This window comes from Aphelocoma coerulescens, chromosome 1, assembly GCF_041296385.1.
Source record: "Aphelocoma coerulescens isolate FSJ_1873_10779 chromosome 1, UR_Acoe_1.0, whole genome shotgun sequence".
In the NCBI taxonomy this organism is placed as follows: Eukaryota; Metazoa; Chordata; class Aves; order Passeriformes; family Corvidae; genus Aphelocoma; species Aphelocoma coerulescens.
Genome location: NC_091013.1, coordinates 81073280 through 81095281, shown reverse-complemented (window position 1 = coordinate 81095281; position 22002 = coordinate 81073280). Strand labels below are relative to the sequence as shown.

At 35.4% G+C, this 22002-nt stretch overlaps 1 protein-coding gene across 1 annotated transcript in view; it reads left to right on the top strand.

Moving 5' to 3' along the window:
* Positions 1-22002, top strand: part of CNTN5 (contactin 5) — a 238480-nt gene that overhangs the window by 8845 nt on the left and 207633 nt on the right. Inside the window, exons 3-4 of the mRNA XM_069027648.1 lie at positions 171-294; positions 5947-6122. Coding sequence (XP_068883749.1) covers positions 171-294; positions 5947-6122 — 300 coding nt within the window. The remainder of the gene's footprint in view (positions 1-170; positions 295-5946; positions 6123-22002) is intronic.

Here is a 22002-nt window from a genome sequence, read left to right as displayed (position 1 = left end):
TTTTTTTTTTTCTTTTAATAATTGTGTTTTAATGCAGCATCTGAAGTAATGGAATATGAACCTCGGGAAAGCAAATACAATTATGCATACTTTAATCTCACGTTACAAAATCTATAACACATTTACATTTCTTCAGCTTTCCTAAATTGTAGCACTTCTTTTTTTCACAGAAAGTGTTGATTATGGGCCAGTGTTTGTACAAGAGCCAGATGATATGATTTTTCCGACTGATTCTGAGGAAAAGAAAGTGTCTCTGAATTGTCAAGCACGTGGAAATCCTACTCCCACATACAGGTACCTGTTTTAGAACTTTATTTTTTTTAACTTTTCAGAATATTAGCTACTCCAATCCTATTCTGAAAATCAATGTATTTTGGTGCGAAACAACAGAAACAGCTCTGTGACACTAATGTTTTTCCTGATTGAATTTTTTTTTCTGATTCTGAATAAGCAAGAAGAATAAGTGGCAGTGATTAAAGGAAAAGCAATATTTTAAGTTTCAAATTATGTGCTCTCTGCATCATTTCTATCCATGTGGAGAGATTCCTTTTGTCCAGTTAATTAACTGCGACAACTGACAAAAAAATATTTAATTGTTTGGGGTTTTTTTTGTTTCAAAGCATCTATAAAGCTACAAATTACTATCCCAATATATAGGGAAAGCAGCAAAGTATAGGTACATTAAATGACATGACTTTGCACTACAAGATACTATGGTTGAGGCAAATCTGGTGTTTTTTCACTCACAAGTCTACCATTTTATTCCTGTGCAACTATCACCTGTTGCTTATTTTTCCATACAGACTTGTATGCCACAGTTATCTATTATTCAGACCTGTGATGACATACCTGAGAGCCTCAGAGTGCAGTTTATTGATGGTGCACACTTACAGGTGGTAACAGTATGTTGCAGTCACCTTACCCATTTGCTGTATCTGTCTCTGCTCATATTTTATGCAAATTACAAGTGATGTAAGAAGGCTCGGGGAACATATGGTTGGTTATTTTTTTCAATATACTTTTAATCTTTCCTCATAGAGTCCTTCTGCAATTAAAAAGGGAACATAAAGACTCTTACTGTGTTTTGTCATAGGTGGATCAATTCTCCATCTTCAGAATTCCGGTTAAATTTTCCTTAGAGTTATTTGAATCACAGCACTTGCATTTCTATAACTTGAAGAAATTCAGAATCAGTATCACCCATAGATACCCCCACCACAACAGTACTTAATCTGCCTCTTTGCAATATATGGACTCATTAAGTGGATCTGACACATGACACAACCTCTCCAAACAGCACAGGCATGACTAATACATGTAACATGGGATTAGAAATTAATATCCAGAAGTTCTTCAAACCAGAATAGCATTAATTCCTCACTATGTGGTACAGAAGCTATCTTGCTTGCTTCTTTACTGACATTCCTTGTGTAATTTCTGTTACTTACTGGTGATTTGTTAATAAAAAAAAGAATAAAAGTCTATTAGTTCCACACATTGTAAAAGTTCTATTGGTCCATTAAACATAGAGTGTGACCATGGGGAAAAGGCACAAATTGCCCCCAAAAGGAGGAGAGTCCTACATTCAGGTCTCCCAGACTTCTTTATTCTTTTAGAAATTTTGTCTGTGGACAACCTATGCCAGCTCCTTTCTTTCTTCATCCAACCTTTTTTGTGTTTTCCCAGCAGAATGCAATCAACAAATACAGACTTTCAGCATATTTTAAAGGGTGACTACAAAGAGGATAGGGGGTCTCTTTTCACAAGGGGCCGCATGGAGAAGGCAAGAGGCAACATGGTTTCATACTCCTCAGTAATCAGTGAAGGTTTTCAAGATGCAAATGAACAAGATGCTTGATTATCTCATCTAGGCTCCATTTTCCATGTAAGACTGGAGCAAATGATCGTTTATCATCCGTTCCAACCTGGGCTGGTTTATGATTTTGTGATACCTATTTCTTCAGTTCTCCAGAGATTAATTGGTTTCAGCAGCCTCATAAAGAAACTTTCCTGACTGTTGCTCATGCAAGGAGAGATTTAACCTGAAAGGCCTAATTCAAACAGCACAGTTTAACTTCTCCTTCTATTGCTGCCACTTGGCTGCACAGCATTTACAATGCACACTACCATTCAAGGGAGGGAAAAGAGGTAAAAATTACTCTCTGAGGAAGATACTATTCTTCAGGACAAATGTAGAGGGAATTTAGTCTCAAAAGATCTACAGATTTACAGCATTTTATACATGCCACTGCCCAACCACACTACCAAAAAACCTGTCCAGCTGGACCGGACAATAGAAATCTTTATTTACATGTGCTCTGAGGCTTTTGCTGCTAAGAATTATTTTCAGCCAAAACCAAAGCACAGTAAAATTTTATTTAAAGTTATATTATTTAAAGATATATTAAAAGAACATTTAAAGCACTCAAGAATATCAGTGTTTCCTCTGCCTTTTAAATTAATTTCTTTAGTCTGTGTAATTCGTGACACAGTGTTCATAACCTGTTTACAAATTCTCTTTTTTTCGTGGACACTACTTTGTTTTAACAAAATGAAGAATGCTCACATAATTTCAGATGTTGTTCTTCCTTCCAAAGTGTGTTATTTCCCCTTGTCCAAGCTCTACCCTGAACTAAAAAATTTTAATTTTTTGAGTTTCAGCCATTAAGGTATTTTGATGCATAGATTTAGGGAATAACTCCCTGAGATAAACTGATTCTGTTTGCTTAGCCTTTCTGCAAATCATAGTTTAGCATCACAAGTCAGGACCAGTACAATGAAGAAGATAACTGTGATCCCCTTGATGAGGAATTCAGACATTCACAAACCTCCTGTGAGATCTCACAGGTCACCAGTGTTACTGAGCTACAAGCAGGTGTTGAATTCCCTGAGATGCCACTTCACTACACGGTTTTCCCCGATTGTGAAACACTGCATGTACGATTTTACTTAGGCCACACATACACTGGGTAGTAACTTTTTGTCAGTATCATTTCCTGTTAGAAAAGGCAGTTGAAAATTTTTATAAACATTATTTTTGTCTTCTTAAGCCAAATTATAGTATTTTGAAATGTTATCGGTCACTTTTCTTCTAGAAAAAATGCATCTGAATTTTCCTAACCATCTATGACCTTGGAACTGCTATATTTTAGGTTCAGTCCTTCCAGATCAGTCAGGGTACCTAGAAAAAAGTCACCCAATTTAATTTTGTTTTTCCTATAATGTGCATGGATTATATATTATATAATCATTATATATTATTAATTATTAATTATTAATTATTAATTATTAATTATTAATTATTTATTATTTATTATTTATTATTTATTATTTATTATTTATTATTTATTATTTATCATATGAGGGGAATACAATCACTCAGGAAGGACCCCAAGATATAGAGGCAGGTAGTTATCAAGATCCAAAGTAAATCATTCAAAGATTTATCAAAAGAGATAAAATTCAAAGAACATATTTTTGCATTGAACTTAACTGAAAATGAAACTAAGGAAAAAAAGTTAATTAAACTGAATTTTGTGGTAGTTTCCATTTGGAAATGCCAAAACACTCACTTTTTTGCGTTTTCCCTGTCTAGATTTCCTTTCATTTTAAGATCAATTATTTTTACATTTTTTATTTCCATATATAAGCAAGGATATATGCATAAAATATTAACTTTTTTTATGATTTCATTCAAAATACCAAATAACTAATCAATTGTTCAAGATTAAAAATTCCTTTCCTTTTTAGCTCTTCTATGTATGAATCTACCTAAAATTGTAGTTAATCCTACCAAGCTTTCCCCAATACTCTTTAAAATATTAATAAATTGTCAATGATGTCTCCTTTCTTACATTAAATGAAGCTGAGGTGCTCTGCAATCAAAAGTCCAATTGTGAAAAGAAGGGACAAATAGTAGATTCAGAATCTAAATTCTGACAATTCTGACCTTTGGATTAAGAAATAGTCACAGCTACAGTGGCTAAAACTGCTGGCTGTACCTCATTCACCATGAATGTTAACAAGATAGGGTGAATTGATAATCATTTTGCTGTGTTAAAGTTGTGTCTGGAGTTTAAGTATTGCCAGGTTCTTCCAGTCTTTGCTGATCTCTGGCAAAGCTTGCAAGTTCCTGGAAATTTCCCAAGCCAACTTTGAAGCTGCAGAATGACAGCAAAAGAGTATTGAAATATCCGGGCATTATAATAATTGTACCATATCTGTTTATACTGCTCATCTCTTCTTTGCATTCTTCTTAAAATTTCATGTAATTACACTTTGACAAAAAAGCAGATTTAAAAGTCTTCATATGTGGATGTTATTCTTTAATTCAGAAACTGCAAACACACACACACACATATAAGAGGCTATTCCAGACTGCCAAAGTCTATTAATCTACCACAAAAAATATTTTCTCTTGCAAGCAGTGGACTATTACGGAGTTTGTTGCTTCAATTTTTTGAGATGAATGAGGGGCTGAGGCTTTTTTGGCAGATAATATCTGGGACAGATGGGAAACCCAACCCATAAAACAACTTGCACAACTGAAAAATTATGGGACACTTAGGTTAATTCTGAAACCTCAGAAAAATAAGTGTTTATTCAGGAATTATTCAAAACTTTGCCTGATTTGGGATACTTCCTCTTTCCTACAGCCTGGCCTTTTTCATCTTATCTTTACTCCTATTCTTGGCTTTACTGCTCAGGCTTCTCATTTCACTCTCAAACACCTCCCTAACTTAGCATTCCCTATTCAGACTGTTTATTTGATCTTAGTTTCCATGTACCTAGTAGCCACCAGGAATTGCCCTTGGCCACCCACCAGTTAATTCCTGTCTTCTCTTCCAGTCTTTGAATTTTGTGTATACTGATTCAGCTGATATTATTTTGCCTTTGTCTCTTGCCAAAATCCTATATTGCATAACAGCCTGTGTACATCAATCTACCTCCCTGCTCTTCACAGGTCTTGCTCTTCTTTCTTCTGTATTTAAATGAGGTGTCTCTGTTTCAAATCAAATGCTGAAAGAATGGGGAAAAAAAGCTTGCTTGTTTGCATGCAGTATAGACTCAACTCTGCTACCTGTAAGCTCAGCTGGGCCTGATGCCTTAGGTTTTAGCTTTTATATTTTTCAAATCCTGTACTGCTTAATGTGCAACTCTGAAGTTTTGTGTGGCCTGTTAGCTGCTGTTCTCTCATGCTGGTTAGACATAACAAGCCTCTCTAGGTTTGCTCTTCAAGGACACCAGACCCCAAAATGAGTAAACTAAAGCCTAGATGGGTGGCAAACTTGGGGTAATTACATCATTAACTGAGGTTATAATTGGAGAATTAACCCTCATATGCAAATGGACCAAGCTTATAAAAGTGTGAAGAACTCATGACCCAGGTTCCATCTTGGGTGTAGCCTTTTGACTGCCCAGGGTGTACCTTTGAAGGCCCTTCAAATAAATACCTACCTTTATTCCCTTATTTTTGTCTAGTCCCTGTTTTTAGGCAGCCACCTCAAGGCATCAGGCCTAAAGCTTTAATGATAGAATATGAATTAAAACTTTGATTATCATAAGCACAGTAAAAATCCTATTTTTGACATAAAGGATGTCTCTGCTATGCAGTTTTCAAGTCTTAAGCCTTTATGGACATTAGTTTTTGGGGGGCAAAAAATAAAACAGAAAAAAGAGATCATTTTTTCACTCAGCATAGGCAAAACAAAGAGTATCCTTTTTCTTCAGAGATTGAAGATCAGGTTTTGCTTGTGTTTTTTATTTGCTTATGTTGTCGAATGCCTCCATTCAAGATTTTCCAGAGTAATGGATTCCTGCACAGGACATCTTTTGATAGTTGTCCTCATTATTACAACTGGAGCTGTCAGATTCTCTGTACTAAGCTTAATACCGTCACTCAGTTATTAAATGCTCAAGTAGGTTTTGTTTTTTTTTTTCCCTAAGATGGCTTCGAAATGGAACTGAAATCGACGTTGAAAGTGATTATCGTTTCACTTTAATAGAAGGAAGTCTGATCATCAACAACCCCAGTGAAATGAAAGATTCTGGACAGTATCAATGTTTAACTACCAACATGTTTGGCAGTATTTTAAGCAGAGAGGCCATTCTTCAGTTTGCATGTGAGTAACGCTTTTTGTAATACTGATAAATCAGACCTTATATTTCTTGTTAAGGCACTAAATTGTAATGTGAATATGTTATACAAATGACACTGACATTGTTGGGCTACGATCTCATAATTAGAAATAAAATACTTAGCGGGAAAATGTGATTTTCTGTAGACTTGTTACTTTAAAAATAGAACCATCAGGGAAAATAACTCTAGTACATGATCCCAGATCCCAAATGCTGTATTTTAATGGCATACTCGAATACTCTGCAGTGATGTATTTCACTCATTGCTAGTTTCCTGAAACATCTGTCATTTTGCCATATTTCTCAGCAGGAAAGAAAGAACAGTAAACTTAAGAATAGAATGGGGTGAAGTTCCTGTATATCTGTTGGATACTCTGCACCTCTATATTTTTTTATGTATATATGTATATAAATATATATGGTTTATGTCTGTGTTTTTGCATGAGTATCCAGTGTACTTTCATACATTATGAAACTGAAGGGGTTTTTTACAGTCATTAATGGAAACCAAAATTGTCTTAGCTTTTGAAATTGTTCACTACAATATACTTTTCAGAAACTATCAACAGTTCATAATCCCAAGTAAATGCTATGGTCTATCAATAGCATACTCTTTTTCAAACGTACTAGCAGGAAGAACTGGGCCAGGATTTACCCTCCAACCCTAATTTCCCTTAAGCACTTTATAGGAAGGCAGCCAACATCATTTTATTAGTTTATCTAGATAAAATCCTACCATGAGCAGCTTTTAAGAGTAGGGGTGCAAAAAGAAGTCCATCCTAGTTTCTCAAATCCCACTGAAAATAAGACATTACCATGAAACATGAGGCCGATCTTCAGCTGGAACAGTGGGTTTAAGGAGAAGTTGCCATCTGCATGTCTACTAACACATCTGGTGTTGTCAAGAACTCAGCAGATCTAGTGTGAGGTCTGATTCTCCCTTAGTCCACCCCTCCCTGGTCAAGTCAGACCTCGTAAATCTATTGCTTATCTGCTGCAGATTCTGTCAAGGTGTTTTTTAGGAGATTATGACACTATCCACCTACTTCTGAGCTGGGAGGAATAATGATATTTGTCACAGTTTGCTCATGCCAGGGCAGCATGTTTAAAACTCTAAACATCACAAGAATATCGCAGTATTACTGGACCTCAGTCTTAAATGGAGCTTTTTAGAAAATTCTGCTGCATTTTATCTTTAAGACAAGAAAACTACCCTGCAACAAATCTCTTGTTTAGAGAACCCACAAAATGGTAAATATTCATAGTTCCAGGTGTCTGAAGCTCAGATTTCTGTTTCCATTTCAAGAGTAAATCTAACAGGTGCCCATTCAACCTTCAATTGAAAAAAAAAAAAAGATACAGGGAAAGTGAGAGCTTGATCTCAAACAGCAGAAGGCCTATGAGTTTCAATAGCTAGATCTACAGTTCATTCAGGCCCCCATGTTCTTATAATTACAATCTTACCTCCTCCAATAAAATAAATTTAGATAAAGTAAAAAAAAAAAAAAAAAAAAAAAAAGAAAGAAGAGATTAGGTTTAGTGGGCATATTGTCATTGGATTTTTTTAGTTTCTTTTATCTTATACACCTACTTTTGCAGGTATCAAAATTATTACATTGCAATGTTTGGAATGTGATTTCTGTTCATGAAAGTATTTGGAAATTGTAATGAAAGTTTCTCAGGAAAGTTTAATGGAGGAGCACTGTCTGGAAGTGCTGAGGTGTAGTAAATAATGCTGCAGGGCTTGCAAGAGAGAAAGGGCTGCTATAAGGACATAAAAATCTTTTCTAAATGATAGAGTAAATTGGTTGAAGTTCTTTTAGAAGTTTGTAAGAAGAGCAATTTCAAATTCAATGTGTATTTGTAGCTCAATTTCAGTGTAGCATGACCCTCTCTCTTCCACTCTTGATTTAATACTTCTTCAATTCCCTGACCTTAAATGATTGGTGTTCATGTTGAAAAAATATTTGCATTATGCAGCAACTCAGATTTTAATGTTGTTTAAATTATGTTTAATGATGTCACCTCACTGTAAACTCATACTACCGTATCAAAAGCATGTATCACTGAAAAGTTGTTGTAAGTCAGATCCAAGGGCCACCTTTTCCAGTGCCTCACCACCTTTATAGTGAAGTATTGCTTGTTAATAGCTGGCCTGCATGTCTCCAGTTGTTTTCAGTAAGACCGAAAGTAAAGCATTGAAATAGATTTTTTAAGGAAAGGTTCTAACCTTAAAGTAATTAAAATAATTGGTGCTCTGCAGTTTTACTAGGCTCTAATGGCTTGAATGGTAATCTATAATCCCAAGGATAAATCAAGGCATTTCTAACTATGAGATGTAGAACTACTCATAATGGCGTTCACTTTCGCTTTCTTTGCTGAAAACCATGGATTCCAAAAGCTTAGAAACCTACCACTTTCACAGGAAAAAACCCAAAAAATTAAGCTCATGGATTTGTTTATATGCATGGGTTGTACCTCTGTGGAAAACAGTTATAACTTTGCAACATGAAAATTCTTCGAATTAAAAGGAGAAATGGCATGCAGCCCAAAAGGGAACAACAGGGACCTTTAACCAAGGCCTTTGACATCATCTTATGGAACAAGCACATACTCTTAGGTGCCTATGCAAAAATATCATGAAACCTGAAATAGGAGAGCATATGTGTGCCACTGACTCAGTTCTCTCACAATTCCATGGCCCAAAAACCCAGTTGCTATGGTTATTATCATGTAGTTCAGCATTGGTGATGCATTGCAAATACAAATGTTCATGTAATATAATATTTGTATACGTGTACACAGTTAAAATAGGACTTTGAAGTACTTATACAATTTCTTTGGGTTTGAAAGAGAAAGACATATAAAGTGAGCATTATTCTGTATATGTTTAGACATAATACTTGAAATAACCCACTCTGTCACTGGTTATTTTTATGGAGTAAAGCTGAAGACCAGTTATGGGCAGTTAAAGGTCTGCTTGAAGTTTTAAACTACACATCAAATACTTATGAAGATTTAAACTCAATCAAAGTTCTCTTTTTTTCCTTCTCTGCATTTCCTATGATGTCTCATGCCCAAGGTTGTGCAGCTTATACTATTTTAAGAAAGCAAGCAAAAAAAAAAAAAAAAAAAAAAAAGAAGAAAAAGCATCTCATGCTGTAAATGAAATTAGAGGTATATTTTTTCAGTAAAAACATAACCTGATGCAAAATTGAAAAATTATAGGTTTCAGCTTGACTAAATCTACCTGCCTTAGTGCAAAACAACTGCATATATTTGTATGTGGTTCCACAGCTTCTCTTTGGAACAGTGTCCTACAACTTTGGCTACCACAGTGGATGTATTTTGTGCTTACCTTTGCCACATGTACAATCTCTATATTCCATTAGGTCACAAAACAAAATTGCTGGCCTTTATCTGTGGGTCATTCAACCTTTCACAAGCCTACCATCTCAGTGATATTTACAGCCTGGGCTAGAAACCTGAAGAAGTGGTAGGGGAAAACAACTACTCACCTGTCATTTATAGAACTCCTCACTGCAATATTATTAATCCAATTGTCACTGGCTTCTTTGCATCATTTCCTTTTTTCTCTTACTAAATCTATTTTTTCCTTTAATCTACGGAGAAGAGTATTGATTAGACACAATTTCAATGTCCTTTTCTAATGGATGATCCACAATAACTGTCCAGTGATGTACAGAATAAGAGGTCACCCATGATGCAGACATACAAATCAACAGTTTTCTGAGGAGACAGCCTGTGCACTGCCCATTCCATCACAGCACACTTCTGTCAGCCTTTTAATTGACTTCACCTACTAAGAAATGAGCTTAGTGATCTATGTTTCCTTCTTGCCATTATGCTCCCTGGACACATTGTTGGGTAGATTTCAAAATTTCCTAGACTAAATTTTTTAGAAGTTGATTTATTTAAACCTTCTAAACATGAGAAAAACCTTTGTTTCTCATGTTCATTTCAGAAGATGCAGAATTGCAAAACAACATTACAATGGCAACATTTTCTTCTAAATCATATCAATCTAAACAGTTTTAGGTACTATAAATGAAAAGTGATAACTGAAGTGAGAAAATAAATCAAAATGCAAGTAGTTATACATTCATTTTCAGATATGTCCCTGATCATCCTGTAACACACTTTTAAGTTTGTCACTGCTTTGCTCTGAAAGCATCACAGCAGCACGAAGAATGTTGCTATGTTAGTTAAGAGTAGCTACAGCTGCAACAGTGACTTGCACTACAAAATTTTTGGATTATTTTCTCCATTATCTCAACATGCCATTTTAAGAAAATATATGCTCAAAAGACACTGGAAAACCGCGTGTAAATGCCAGAAAAAGTAAATTGTGTGTAGAACTGTTTGCATTTTATTCATAAATAATTTATTAATTAAAGAGTATCAGGTTCACTGAATCTGAAATGAATGTGAATTTGTCAAACTCTACTAACAGTTTCAGCTGTTGTTTCCAGCCAGTTTCCCACATAAATGTTCAAAGCACTTGCACATATCTACTTTAAAATTCTCCAAATTTAGCCCTTTCTTTTGTTATAGGGGATCAGGAAAAAAAAAAAAAAAAATTAACTGAAAGATATATATTTTTCATTTACAAATATTGAAAAAAACCAAGTTTTTAGTCAAATTAGAAGTCTGGAAAAATGAAACTATTTGAATTTTAGCTGTCGTGATACCTACTTTGTTGTTTATAGAAATATTCGACCTATATAACTGAGTTCAATGGTGCAAAATGCTAAGAACTTTGGCTCTAGTCTAAAAACACATTTCATCTTAAAGCATAATCCTTTTGAAGTTGATGGGGTGATGTATGTTCTTAAAAAACATGAGGCTTCCTAAAGCAAGATTTGAAACAGTCTGTATGGATTTGTTGCCAATGTCATCATGACAGACACATAATAGGTTTAATTAAGCCTTCTGTCATTAATTTCTTGATCCTTTCTTCTTAAAGTGAATAAATACCTTAGAATAATAAACTTTATTACTTAAAAATCGCAGAACTCATTATAACTCCTTTTAAGCAGATTTTCTCAAAGCTCTCATGTTGGAAAAGGTAGATCTTCATTCTCTTCTGTGGCTGTGGTGAATCTTCAATGAAAATTTGCCATCAACCTTGCTTTACATAGGTGGATCCAAGTCTGAAAGCAAGTATGGAAAAATAAATAAAATAAGCAGGTCACCTAAAACTGTGAAGACAGCATCCACTCTTTCTGAAAAAAAATGGCAAAATTAATGAATCTTTATCTTGTTCAAATTTCCAAACAAATCAGTTACTATTGCCAAACCGCAAACCTTCTGGGATTTCAACTGTATTCAGCAGTGCTATCCAGTGAAAGCTTTGGGAAAAATATAAAACTTGTCTTCTGGAACTCCCCTTCCACAGCAGGTCTTCAGAAATGGTCTCCTGACCCTATCAACAGTGACTTGTCCGTAATAGCATTAAGATCCGCTCTGGTAGACTTGCTCTCTGTTTCTGTCCCTTTAGTTCTGCTTTTGAAGCTGTCTGGAAGTTGCAGTCAATTTCCATTTTTTGATTACTACATCAGCATTTAAAGACCAACTACCTTGCCTCTCCATTAGATCACTTTAAAGAGCGAAGGAAACCCAATCCTTTCCTGTCTACAAAAGCAGGTGTGTTTTTTCATCAAGAAAAGAGGACAGTGGGGAAATTTTTATCTTCTATTTGTTGTCTCAAAACAGAATCCTGTGAGTTCCAAAAGGGGCTCATTATGCTAGTAAAATAAGCATTCCCTAGCACTGAGAGCAAATCATATGGAAAAGTCCACATCCATAATTCTAAACCGTTTTACCTTTTAAGACATGGAGTACTTCTAAACTCTCTTTTGAGAACAGCCCCTAGTCAATTCTGCTAACACCCAAAATGTGACAAGAATTGTCTTGCAGAAGGTTGTGGTCCCACCAAAGAGCCCTGTGGACTCTTCCAACATAGTGACACTGTCCATGATGAAAATCCAGTGCAGGAGATTATTTCTTGATACCTTTCACTATACCAGTATAGATATTAGACTTTCCTTGTTCTCCCAAAAGAAGTTGGTTCCTCTTTGTCCTTACAAACAACTCACTCATTCCTTAACTTCATCCACTTGAATTTTCTGTGATGAAATCATACATGACCTCAGCCTGAGAGGGACATTTTGACACCACCGAGAACCAAAACACAGGAAGCTCTAATGCAGAAAATATTTTTTTCTTAATTAGAATTAACATTTATTCTTTTACATGAAAGTACTAAAATGAAGGTGGTGTGAAAAGCTGAGGTCAGATCCCAGATTACAGACATCAATACAGTGCAGATTTGATAGTCTTTAGAATAATTTACTAGCTTCAGAAAGGGGTATCAGTTCTGGATGTTCTCCATTGAGCAACATGTATTATCTCATTCCATTTGAATTGCACATAGGCATAACTTCAATCTCATTGATCCTCATATCCATCAAACACCAAAAAAAGTTATGATTATTTCCAAGTATTCAAATGGAAATGAGATTTATTAATCTTGTCAAGTTCATTTATTGCTACATAAGTTTTGATGCCAAAAAAAGTATTCTGAGGTTTAAGTTCTGCTTAGTCTTTTACTTTAAAAATGTACTTTAAACAATACATTTTATATTTCTTCTTCTTTGGAAGAATTAATAGAAGTCAGTCATGTAGAGAAGCACAGTTTGAAATGTAATTACTGCAATCATTTAAAGATGCATAGTACATCTACAGACTTCTCATTTTAGCACTGTGCATTTCTCTGCAGGACTGGAAGGCTGGTGTTTAACCTGCCCATAACCTAGCTCACCTATCTTTCACAATCTGATCGATCATGCTAATGAATCATTAGACTTGGCATTTAAATATAGATGACAGTAATTAAGAGTAGCATTACTAAAAAAGAAGACATTTTAAAAGGTTGAAGGAGAATTTTGTGCCAAGACCAGACAACAGTTTCTAAATTTCTCTCTGAGTTCTAGCTCAGATTCACTTTTGGAAATTACTGTATCATCTCTCTACTTACACCCTTCCAGGTGTGGCATATGGTGGTGAGCGCTACTGTACCTTCTTTCAAATGAAAGGTTTTACTTGAAATTTCTTGCATGGTATCTGTAGTGCTACCATGGCATTACTGCCCTCATTTCTCTCCCTCCATTATCCTGACACAGATGTATTATGGCTTTCCTGACAAACAGATCAGGCTCCTGATCTCATTGAAAAGTAAAGTTGTCTGACTGGTTATTCTTCAGCAGGGGCACAGTTACCTGTGGTAGTACAAAAGAAAGAGCAGCACAAGCTTGGGAGGGAAGAAGAGAGAAGTGGACAGGGCATTTAAGCTGACTTAGGAACAGCACTCTTTATAACAGCAGTGAAGTCACTTTTGATGATACTTTGGAACTCAGGGAGGAAAACTTCTACGAAAGAGTTGAGTTCTCTCTGAGTTAATAATGCTGAATAAGAAGTATGAAAGTTAATAGAAGCCTACAATAAATGAAGGAGATTGATCATCAAGGAAAACATCTGGAAGGCTGTGAAACACATAGATAAAATGAGAATTAGAAGAAGTCGAGTTTGCCTGACAAAGGAAATGAAAAATAATACAGATAATTTTTTTTAGTTAGATTACTAAAAATCAAAAAGAAAAGATGGTGAGATAGAATTAAAGTTAATCTATACATGACCCCAACTTCAATGGCCACCTTTGTTTGGTTTTCTATAAGGACAGAGCAGCTTATACATCTGTTTTCATATGAAGCATGAGATACCAGTAGCAGAAAATCAGGCATTCACTTTGGGAATGGGAGAAGACAAGAATGTAAGAGTCAATCCACACTTAAAACAAACTAGTTCCAACATCCATGAGTTCTATTCATGAAATTTAGTACTTCAGTGACTAGACTTCACAAGAGTGTGCAAGTCCAAGGCCAAATTGTCTTTTGTCCTTCTTGATACTTTCATTAGTGTTCACAGCACAACTATTAATTAAATCTCCTAAAGTTGCCAAGATGGGAAGTATTGTCAACATGGAAGTTGTATTATCAAATGGATAATTATATATTTTATTTATAATGTTTTGCATTCAAAATCATGAATGTGGTAATATAACTGTCGATTTGTTTATAATTTCTTGTAATTATTTTAAGAACAAAATCAAAATAATTTCCAAAAATAAATTCTCAACAGTGACAATGATCATATCAAAAGCTTTTTCAGATGACCACCATGTGATGATAATGTCAAGTACTGTAACATGATGGTCTTAAATTCTGTGAGGTTGGGTAGTTGTGCTATGCTTGCCATCAGCATCCAGCAGTTTACAGTTTCTTCTGTACTGGTTTTAAATGTCAGATGTTAGAAGCTGCTTTCATAGAACATGGTATATATTTTAAAAAGAAGCAAATCCTATAAAATATACTGTAACCTGTCTCCATATACAAACACACACCCACACCCACCAAGCTAAACAATAAAAATCCCCCCAAAAAACCATTTAATTAGGTTTCAGCCCTATATCTCATCAAGCATAGAAATATGCAAAAATGTCCTCAGGATTCTATAAATATGTAAATCCTGAGCCCACCCACACACCTACTGCACTAATTAAAACAAAATGTATTAAGTCAGGAATTTATATACTATGTGTCTAACTACAAATTAAATCTCACAGTAAATTTTATTAGAGTTGCCAGGTCAAACATCCAAGCTACAGGATGAAGGATTTATCATTGTCTATGGAGTCTGAATTTTGCCTTGGATTCTGAAGTCCTGAAATAAAGATTTGTCACATAATTATTTTTTTCTTCTTTTTTCTTTTCTTTCTTTTTTATTTTAGACCCACTTGACTCTTTCAGGTTACAGAAGAATTACTGCTCACTTACTGAACGGTATTCCATTTTCTCTTGTTCAGTGCCCAGCCCCCTGCCTTCATTAATTCAGTCTATTCAAAACCTACTCTGCAGTTGAAATTAATTTCCTCAGAAGCTTTTTATGGAGCTCATCATTACAGCATCTAAATGCTTCATGCACATTAATATGCTTATTTTTACAGTGTTCCTGTGAACTGAGTAGCTATTGCTATCTCATTTTTATAAATGGAAAACTAAGACATGAGAGATTAATGTAAAATATCCAGTAATGTGGGGAATTGTACACGAGCTCAAGGGGAGCTGTTTTTCCCAAGTGCTTAGCAGAGCCAGAACTGATCAGTCTCCTATTCATCACTCTGACCAATCTTTTTCTCAGTCTTTGTATCAGTCATATCTCAATCCTGCATCTGGTTTCTGATCTCTTTCCTCCTATCGATTAGGCTACTGATCCCATTTGCAGTTTCCTTACTTACTGAAAGCATCTGTTTGATCAAAAATGATAGTAGCATCTTTCTAGCTCTATTTTAGTCTCAGTGTACTCATTTTGCTCAATTGACTGCAGCTCCTCTGTCTCACATTTCCCACTTCCAGGCTCCTAAGCTCTCTTGCCTTCCTTGTCCTTATTCAATACCTTCTATAACATGCTTTTTGCTTCCATAGCCTACTGCATCCTTAAGAGACTAAATGGACACTTACTTATTATTTAACTAAAACTGAGAGTAACAGAAACAGAATCTTCTAATGGATCTTAATCACAGTAGTTGCTGTCTGTGGTGTTTATAATAATGGGTGGATTTGTCTGTGGTGTTTATAATAATGGGTGGATTTCTTGACAGTACAAATATCCATTGGCAGAATATATTTTCTGAATTAGAATTTTTTTATGTATCTTCAGTCTAAATAACTTACATTGCCATTCTATTAGCTCTCATATGCAAAGTGGGACAAATCTTTGAATGGCAAACTGTGACAGTACATTCAGTAGGAACTTCTACTTGATAATTCAGTGTTTTCTCTTTTAAATTATTAAACTATTACTGCAGACAACATTATAATTAAACAGGTGCCCCTTGGATAAATTTCTACCTGTAATGGCATTTCTATTTAAATGCTTTCCATTTATAAACATTTTTTCTTACTATGAGGCTTCAACCATCTCCTTCACTCATTAACAGAGATTAACTCTGACCTGTGTTTTGGTTAGTGACTGCAAGACTTTGAGATTTTAAGTCAGCCTTTATTCAGTCATATCTTCTGAACTCCACTGGTTTTTTTTTCCTGTCTTTGCCTACTATATTCCTTTGTGGTTCACAAATGAAAGACTATTGCTCCATTGAAATGAAACCGTAAGAAAGAGAGAAAATCTTAGCATATGATTATTACTAGCCATGATGTGCCACAAATGTGAGAAAGAACTCTTTTAAAATTTTTCTTTGTTTCACTGCTGGTTATACAAGGTCTGGTTACATGTAGTACTCCAGTATTGGGAAACAGAACCTCCATTAATCTTTAATTAAAAGTGTCATTACCTCATTAAAATCATATCTGCTAAAAAAAGCGAAATTATCATGGATAAAATATGTCAGTGAATGTAAAAGTTGAACATAAATATTGGTAAGAAAATAATAGCTAGCTGAACAAAAGAAACTAAGTATTTTCAATTCAAGATTGCCTTGTGGCAATCTCAACAGAGGAGTCAATCCTTCAAGTACTTTATCCTGCCAAACACAATTGCCAGCAGTTCACTCTAAGGCTCTGGAATAGCATTCAGGATAAAAATCTTTGATGCATAGTTTGATCAAAGTTCTCTAAAATATACAGAGTTCTGTATTATGTGAACAAAGGATATTTAAATACTGGGATAGTAGTTCCACAGGAGATTTAAGCACTTCTTTTTTTCTTAGTCTAAAATTGGTCTTTTTTATGATTTCTTCCATGGTAAAATTCCAAAGCAATTTTGGAGTCAGTCAATGAAATATGTTTTTTAATAAAATTGAATTGTTTTGCAGACATTGGTTAAGAATATCCTGTTATAGTGAAGTAAAGTTGTTTTTACAGCAGTTTGAGTACTTAAAATTTGACTTTGTACTGTTATACTACAAATATAAGAAATTCATATCTATATGTAATGTGTATATAGACATGACAAAACTTGACCTAGTACTGTCAAAATTAAAAGCCTAAATAACTATTTTTATATATAAGAATGGTAACAAAATACTGAGGCAGAACTGCCACTTTAATGCTCTTAATATTTTTTTCTGAAAACTGTGACTGTAAGTCTTTAAAATTCTGTTCTAGTTATTCAGTTGTTGGATTGGAGTTACAAGAAAATAATCTAATAAAGAAGGAAAGGCCGCAATGAAGTTTTAGTGAAACTGCCACTGTTCATCTAAACTCCCTCCATCTCTTCCACCCAGCTCTTCCATACAGCTTGTCCTCAAATAGATCCACAAGCAATAAACCATTCTTGTTCAGTTTAGCTACCTGGTGACAAAGGCATGCACATTCTGCTTTATCATACAGACCTACAGTGAAACTTGCAGCCTTACCTTTATTTCCTATTATTTTGTATACACTCCTAAAATACGTGACCATAATACTTTTCCCTGAGGTCAAGATTTCCATAAAAGAGCACAGATTAAAAGAAACTAGAAACAGAAGAGGCAAAGAAAAACTATCCAAAGGCAAAATCTGTGGACTGTTTTAAATGAACTTTTTATCAGACCAAAAACATGAAAAGAAACATGCTTTACAAAGGTCATTTAATAAAGACAGTAAACTACCATATAAAATTATTCCCACATTATTTGAGACCAAATTTAACTGAGTTTTTTTAGGGGACTCAGATCTAAAATATGTATAAAATTTGTTGAACCTTGAAGAAAAAGGAATGAAATCCAAGTGTTTACCTTCACAGCATCACAGGTACCTTATTAAATTTAAATAGAATGTTTACTGAAATAAATAATTCATGGCACTTGGACTCAATGATCCTTATTTTTACGTTCTGACTTGAGATACTCTATGATTCTATTAACTGAATAGAGGTAATTAACATTGAATTGAGGTAATGAGCACTTTGAAAACAGAGTATTTTAAGGACTTGTCGCAGTCATATCACAGAATGGCTGCGTTTGAAGAGACTTTAGAGATCACCTAGCTCCAGCTCCCCTGCCCTTGTCAGGGACACCTTACACTGGACAAGGTTGCTCAAAGCCCTATCCAACCTGACCTGGAATACTTCCAGTGATGGGGTATCCACAGCTTCTTTGGGCAATCTGTTACAGTGCCTCAACACCCTCATAGTAAAGAATTTCTTCTTAATATCTAATCTAAACCTACCTCCTTTCAGTTTAAATCCATTCCCCTTTGTCCTATCACTAACTTCCCTGATAACGAGTCTCTTCCCATCTTTCCTGTAGGTCTCTTGTCATTAATTTTCAAAACAGCCATATATTGTCTTCTAAAGTAACATATCGCAGAATCACAGAAACACAGAATCACAGAATCACAGAATCACAGAATCACAGAATAAGCTGAGTTGGAAGGGACTCAAAAGGTTCTATGAATCCAGTTCTTGGCCCTGCGCAGGACCACCCTCAGGAGTCACACCCTGTGCCTGAGAGCAGTGTCCAAATGCTTCTTGAGCTCTGTCAGGCTGGTGCTGTGACCACTTCCCTGGGGAGCCTGTTCCAGTGCCCAACCACCCTCTGCGTGAAGAACCTGTTCCTGATATCCAGCCTAAACCTCCCTTGACACAGCTTTGGGCCATTCCCCTGGGTCCTGTCACTGGGCACCACAGACGAGATCAGTGCCTGCCCCTCCTCTTCACCTTACAAGGAAACCTGCAGACTGCAAGGAGGTCTGCCCTCAGTCTCCACTTCTCTAGGCTGAACAGACCAAGTGACATCAGCATGCAGAATAAAATGGAGAGATCCTTACCAGACAGAATTTTTTTTGAGAGTACATGTGTTTTTCTAAGTATTACTTTTAGACACGTACCAGTGCATAACATTGTGCATCTCATCTTTCTAGGAGTAATACTATTTGAAAATAATGATTCCTGACGTCAGTTGTTTTGTACATCCAGTTGTTTACAATCCTATCTAATAAGCTTGTTTTGCAGTTATTTCACTTTCTGCAAAAACATTTGAAGATCTGTAAAATACATAATGGTTTTGGGTTTTTTTAAATAGCCAAGCTTTCCAGATCAGTTACAAAGACTTCTTATCTTCAAACTATATTAATTTAAAGCCTAGCACTCTGTGGCAGTGTATTGCTATGATGGCAGCATTCATCAGTCTACTTCAGTTAGTCAGGGCTGCCAAGTTTTTTCCTTTTTTTTGATTTTAATCTTATGAGTATCCTGAAGTATGATAAGTTTTCTAGGATATTGCTTATGTGTTCTTGCTTATTCTTATCTCAGTTAATGAAAAAGAGTTGAGGCAAGTGAATCAGTCACTGATGCATAAAACCCAAACCAAATGTTTTCTAAAAGCAAGAAATACTGTTTGTGGCTTAGCAGCTGAAAAATCAGTAAATTATGTCTGTCATAGAGTTCCATGCTCTCACTATTGATGATCTTAAAATGCTTTCATCCACTTTAACTGATCCTATTTCCAAATAGTAATTATGACTGATGTCTTTTAAGCAAAGACTGCAGATATGTCTGTTGCTGCTATGAAAAGGCATGCAAAATAGGTCACTGCTGCAATATGCTGAAATGTGAGTCTTCATTTTGTGAATGTTTTAGATTCCAGAGGATTTACTTCTGGGTTTGCTCAAATCTACCTTAACACTGAAATGAAATATTTGTACTGGAGTTAGTACCATCAGGTGGTCATTTTGTTTGACAAATTGAGTCACCTTTAGGGGAATTAACAGTTTGTGAGCTGCAAACTTGTTTGGGGTTTTGATGCACTGTTTGTTGTGAGCACCACGATATTGGCACACATGGGCCAATACTGGAACAATGACACAAAGTAGCTAAAAAACATTCTCCTGAACCAATGAGGGTGAAATAACAGTATCAGACTTCGGTCCTGAATTGAAAAAGAAAGATTTCTATAGAATTCAAGAAGGGGAAAACAAACATCACAGAAACCATTTTCCATCAGTAACATGGAACTTTGAAAAAGCTTTTGCAAATGTCTTTTCACTATGGTACATCCATATTATCTTAATTTCTTTTTTTTTTTTTTTCATTCAAATGATTTGCTCATACAAACTCCTGGGAATGCCCTGGTAAAAATAAACATGTGGGCAGAGATTTAAATGCAAATAATTTGTATATTAAAGAAATTTCACTCTCTTCGGTGTTAGTAATTATTTTCTCTGTGCAAAAGAGACAGAGACAGCTGAAATCACATTTGACATTGATTTTTGTGCTGGTTTGGACAAATTTGGAGGAAAATATCCTCTGATAGAAGGCAGGTTACAACCAGCCCTCCCCCACCATGTTCAGGAAAAAATAAATTTTCCTCAGAGGAAAGTGAAAGACATAAAAACTACTTATTTAACAAGCACACAGGAAAAGGGTAATGATGCTAAATAATAAAACCTCTCGTTGTGGAGAGAAACCTGGGAAAATTCAGAGTTCTTCTGTAGATTGAGTCTCTCCTCCTCCTCCTCAGACCTGGATCATGGGCCCACCTCCAAGGCCTCAGTGGAGAACTCTCCCGATGTGTTCTGATGTTGAAACAGTCCAGAAGAGAAGAAGGGGAGAAAAAACAAAGTCCCAGGAAAACAAAGTTCAACTCTCTCCAGAGAAAAAGGCCAAAAGCTGGCTGAAGAGCAAGCAGGGTGCTTCCTCCCATTCCTCTCACCGCCGCAGGACGCAGAGGAATGTGTGTGTCCTTGAACAAACTGCTTTGAAAATTTGCTCGGTTTTTTTTCCTCTCCCCCCTCTCAGGCTCAGTTTAAAGGCACAGAAAGGCACAAAATTAATTTCTGGGCATGGAGCAACGATAGGGGATACACATCATAAAGTCACCCCAAGACAATTTTCAAGATGGAAGCCAACAGGCAGCATCTTGAAACCTGGTTCCCAAACGAAATCGTTAGCGAACAACTCAAACTCAGTGTTTTCTACACTTTCACATCTATGGCACATGCAATCTGGAATTTGTATCCATGGCTTGTTTTGCCATTAGAAGGGCCTTATTTGCTGATTTCATGTAAGTTATCTAAGGTTCAAACACCAAGGCTGTGAAAGATTTATGTGCTGTGATACCTAAAATTAGGTTGGAAGTAATTACAAAAATGGTATTTTTTATGCACTTTACTGACATTGGCTAAAAGTACTTACAGTACCTACAGGAACAACTTTACATTCACTGTTTGTACCTGTCTGATAGTAAAAGTTGCAAAAAGTATAAAAATCTTTTGTACATTAAGCATAGACATTTTGAAAAAGGACTATAATAAAAAGTTTACAAGTTTCAGTGTTTGAATTATAATGCCAGCAAAGATGATGTTTCCACTTCAGCTCTTTAAAATACTGCTTGAAATGGGAATGCATTTAGGCACTTAAGGTTTGATTTATAAAACTTCTATTTACTTTTATGTGGGTTCTTTGCATAATTTACTTGGTAAAAGTAGAACAGTTTTAGTTTACATAAATCATATTATTCTTTTCCTTTTTCATGGAAACTCTTGTGGATGCTATCTCATCATTCTTATTTCAAGAATGCATATTAAGATAAAAAGGGTTTGAAGGTGTGAAAGAACTGTGGTAATCTCAGACTCCATAAGCAGATTGCACTGCAATATATTTTATTTAAAGAAAAATAGTGGAAACAATGTACAATAACATGCAAAAACTAGATTTGCCTGGAGAAAGGTAAGATAGAAAAAAATAGTTCCACTTGGAAACTGTGTGTTTGGCCTGATCTGACACTTCCAGGATATTCACACTGAACTTCTTGCTAGGTGATTTTTCTATATTTTGGACATAGAT